The sequence below is a fragment of the Triticum dicoccoides genome, chromosome 5A, assembly GCF_002162155.2.
Source record: "Triticum dicoccoides isolate Atlit2015 ecotype Zavitan chromosome 5A, WEW_v2.0, whole genome shotgun sequence".
NCBI classification, from domain to species: domain Eukaryota; kingdom Viridiplantae; phylum Streptophyta; class Magnoliopsida; order Poales; family Poaceae; genus Triticum; species Triticum dicoccoides.
In genome coordinates, this window is record NC_041388.1 from 417,460,932 (window position 1) to 417,465,535 (window position 4,604).

The window sequence follows — 4,604 nt, forward strand, 5'->3', positions numbered from 1 at the left end:
AATCCTTCGAGAGGTAGTTATATTACTACATCTACTAGTTAGGAAAATTTGAAAACTTAAATTTGGACATGTTTTGCAAAAAGTGTAGGAAAAATGTAAATCTGGTCAAACTACTTATTCAAGATGGAGACTGCCTACGGCCTGTTTGCAATTTTTTAGAATCCTCAAATTTCAATAGAAAAAAAGATATGGTCAAATTTTAATTTTTTAATTTTTTTTGGTTAAATCTGGTCAAACTACTTATTCAAGAAATATTAATGTTACTACATAATTATTCAAGAATATTAGTGTTACTAAATAATTATTTCAATTTTTTGAATTTTGGTCAAATCTGGTCAAACTATGGTCAAACTGTGGTCAAACTTATTCAAGAAATATTAGTGTTACTAAATAATTACTGTTTTTTAGAATAATAGTTTCAAACTCAAACGGTGAAACATGTGACCTAATGCTCAAGCTAAACTGCTGAGGGTTAATAGGATTGACAACTTATATTTGTCAGGAAAACAACAAGTGCAGACTTGGAATGTAGGGGGAATAAAACTTCGAAGTTAAGCGTGCTCAGGCTGGAGGAGTGAGAGGATGGGTGACCGGTCGGGAAGTTAGGCGTTTTGGAATGAGTGATCCACACTTGAGCAGTTAAGAGAGGTGATTAGAGACTAAATCATCAAATAATTCAGAAAAAATAAAAAAAATTCCAAAATTTTCAAAAAAAATTTCAAAAAAAAACCTTTAGTACCGAGCTCACACCACGTGGTGGCACTTTAGCGCCGGTTCGTGCCAAACCGGTGCCGGTTATGGAACCGACACTAAAGGCCCTTACGAACCGGTTTTAAAGCTCTGTTTTCTACTAGTGGTTTTACATCTTCTATTTGCCTATAAACACTGCATGTTATTGCCTACATCCCTGGGATCGGATAGGAAGGCGATAGGAATTGTTGCTTACCACCCAAAATCCAATCGGCTATGATCTACTGCGCCCCCTCCCCATCGACATGACTCTGCGTGTTGCACCTCTAAAAAATCCACTCCTAATCCAAAACGAAGGGCGTGTGGATTTGTGCGCGGGAGACAAATGTAAGCCCTCTAGCTGTAGATTGCTGCTGGAATTTGAGTTTTTGCTTAGGGGGGCGCAAATCGGGGAGGAGGAGGAATCCTAATTTTCCTCCACCTCCTTGTGGTGACCGGATTGGCGGAGGATTCCTCCCAATTCGGTTTGGCCTCTTGCACCTTTCCTTCTTCCCTGTGTGTGTGCGCGCGCATCCATCTCCTCCAAAGCACATCAAATCTTGGAGGTCCTCTCCACATAGCTCCACGCTCTCTCGGTCTAAAGATTTAGAATCCCAATTAGATAAACTCCAAATTAGACAAGAAGCGCCGCTAGGCTTTCTCCCTTTCTAGTTTTTTTGGTGTTCATATTATTGGACATCGGATCTTTGTTGGATTACTTCTTTGGAACGCATGTATACCTCGGTGGGATCGTCTACTTCAGCTCTTGTTTCAGAGAAATTTTTTGTTTTTGCACCGGGCGGTATAACCTAGTTGTGGGAATCATCATGCTTCACCAACTTCTTAACCACTTCCGCTACTCTACTCGTTTGTGAGTTTGATCGTTACTGCCCTCTTGATATTGTTCCTGGGTGTGATCATGTAGCATAATTTTTTGTTGTTGCGTATAGCATGTTCCCCTACAATGGTATCATGAGCATATCTATGAGTAGATGAGCATATCATGAGCTCTAATTACCGGACGTTCATGTTGTAACCCTTATTTAGCGCAGTTTTGATCTCAATGGCATGGAAGAACTTTGTTACAACGGTCTGAATTTATGAGGTACTTTTATGCTCCTCGTGATTATGTTGTTCGCTAACCGAAGTTATGCTTCAGATTCTTTCGGTTCAACCATAATTGAGAATGCTAAATTTTACGATGAAGAGGGCTTGTAGATTTGATCTACACGGGGTCATGCATAATGATGAAGTTTAGTCTTCGGTATATCCTAAGACACCCTGCATGTTTATTAAACAACAACGTGAAGTGCGTGCTTATGGTTTCGTAGGAAAATAAAGAACATTCCACTTAGCTGTAGCAGCCATGGTAATTAGCAAAAGCGATTAGAGGCATCTAACCTATTTTTGCAGGAGGTTTGCATGTGATGTGGTATTTTTGCAGGAGGTTTGCATGTGATGTTGTATGAGCCTTCATAAGATTAATATGTTTATATGAGATACAATCGTCATATGCGAAAAAGGAGTTCTCCGGTGAGAAAAGTTGAAGAATCATGCTAGGATAGAAAAGTTCGGCCACGACAGCAAAAATAGATTGCGATAGTAGAGTTTTCGAAATTGTTTCCATGACAGCGTTTTCTGCTGAAAAACTGCACGCGACAACGTTTTCTGCTGCCACGTTGATGTTTTCTGCTGGTTTCAAAAAGCTTCTTCCACGACGCAGACCACTTCAACTGTAACATGGTCTAAAATACATGTTCCTCCAAATACCCTATGTCACATGGGTTCTATAGATGTGTAGTGTATAAGACGGGCCTGAATGGTTCATGCTGCAAGTATCCTTGGTTGTCTTGACCTCCCCGTATTTGGATCTGGAAAATTGTTTATGGATTTGAAAGAAGTTTGTGAATTTGAAAAAAAGCATGGATTGAAAAAAAATCCGCACATTCAAAAAATGGTCTTGGATTTGAGAAAAGTTCACAATTTTTAAAAGGTTCAGGAATTATTTTTTTGGGAATTTGAAATAAAAGTTCACCGATAAAATAATTTAAACGAAGTACAAAAAGAAAAAAAGAAAACGAAAAAAAAACGTCCTGAAAAGACCCACAGGAAACCGCCACAGAAAAAACCGCGGGAAGCGGTTCAGACAAAAATAACAATATGGCCAGCGCTATATGCGCCACAAAGGGGTTGGGGATTGAAGCCGTATCCTTTTTTTTTTTTTGAGCAACATTGAAGCCGTATCCGTTCCGAACCTGCTGGCCACTGCACCACCGGCCCGGAGTCGGAATTCCGTGAGTCGTGTCCGGCCCACAGGCGGTTAAATACTCCGCTCCCTCTCGATGAAACGGCGGCGTAATCTCATCATTTATTTCTCTCATCTCGCGGGGGCCAAGGCGCCGGCGGTCGGCGGAGGAGTTCATCTGAATTCGCCCGTGAGTCTCCCCTCCCTTCCCCTAACCCCGGATCTCGTTTTCGCTTCCTCTACGTTTTCTGTAACCGCAGCGCGCCTTGATCCCCTAGGGAATACAAATCGATCGTTAGGGTTGCAACCCGCAAGGGAAAAATGTTCAATCCGTCGGGATCTATAGTATGAATTATGAAATTCAGGCGAGTACGAAGTAGTGGAGGCGACGGATGTATGACTAGGTAGTACTACCATTTACTCCCTCCGTCCGGAAAAGTTTGTCCCTCGAATGGATGTATCTAGCACCAAGTTTAGATTCAAAGATTATGGATCATGGAATGTTTGACGAACCTCTTGGGTATAGTCATATAAAGAGGGGATAATGTTAAGGGCATGTCGATTTCTTCGGCTCCTCTTTTGATCCCATGATGTTTAAAAACTGCGCTGAATGACCTCGCTTTCATGTATTTTTCTGCAGAGTTTATTCAGTCTCCGAATTCGTTTGCCTTGCCAGTCCGTCAAACTGTTGAGTGCAGAAGGATCTGGCAGCACTCTCAGCGTGGCTTCGATGGAAGCCATGGCGATGCAGCCAACAAAGAAGAAACTCGTGGCCAGCTTGCCACAAGATATCATCGAACTGATACTTTTGAGGCTTCCGGTGAGCAATCTGCTGCGGTGCCGGTTTGTCTGCAAGCAGTGGGATGGCATCATTCGGGATCCGCAGTTCACCATGGCACACCTCCGGCACGCGCAGCCTCGACCCCTTCTATTTTTCCAACGAGGCGCGACTTACGGCAAGTCCTTCCCTAGCGAAGCGGTCCTCTTTGATGAGGCCTGGTCGCCGTCGACACGGGATGTGCCCGTGATTGAGCCTGATGATTTCTTGTGCGCTTCGTGCAATGGCCTTGTTTGCTTGTACTCGGATAAATCAACCATCAAGATAGCCAACCTTGCCACCGGTGAATGTATGCACCTCGCCAAACCCGTGAAGCTTCACTCGAGGGTTGATCACCATTTGTTCTACAGCTTTGGTTTCAGCCCAGCCACAAACGAATACAAGATCTTGCACTTTCTTCCGGGCGAGGAGCGCCACCACGTCGGTGGTTCCTTCAGTGTCATTCAAGTTTACACGCTGGGCGGTGAGAAGTGGAGGGACGTCAGAACTGAACAAGCTCTGAGCTTGTTCTGTGTGAAACAAACTGGGGTCGTCAACGCTGACGGAGCAATGTACTGGCTAACCAAAGACGAAGAAAGCAGCTGGCGACGGGCCGTCGTATGCTTTGATCTCGGAGATGAATGTCAGAAATTAATACGGTTGCCCGAGGTTGTTTTTGCGGATCCTGCATTTGGTAATCCGTTATGTCGGATCACGGAGATAGATTCCAAGGTGTCCGTGGCTGCTGTTCAAGCCAGAAGAGATTCCGGGCTTGCACGGAGGTTGTATGTTTTTTTTTTTGAATTTTCACCG

At 43.5% G+C, this 4,604-nt stretch overlaps 1 protein-coding gene across 1 annotated transcript in view; it reads left to right on the forward strand.

Moving 5' to 3' along the window:
• The first annotated feature begins 3,102 nt into the window (after positions 1-3,102).
• Positions 3,103-4,604, forward strand: part of LOC119299638 (putative F-box only protein 9) — a 3,890-nt gene continuing 2,388 nt past the window's right edge. The window contains exons 1-2 of the mRNA XM_037576812.1: positions 3,103-3,164; positions 3,615-4,573. Of these exons, the coding sequence (XP_037432709.1) occupies positions 3,705-4,573 (869 nt within the window). The 5' untranslated portion in view covers positions 3,103-3,164; positions 3,615-3,704. The remainder of the gene's footprint in view (positions 3,165-3,614; positions 4,574-4,604) is intronic.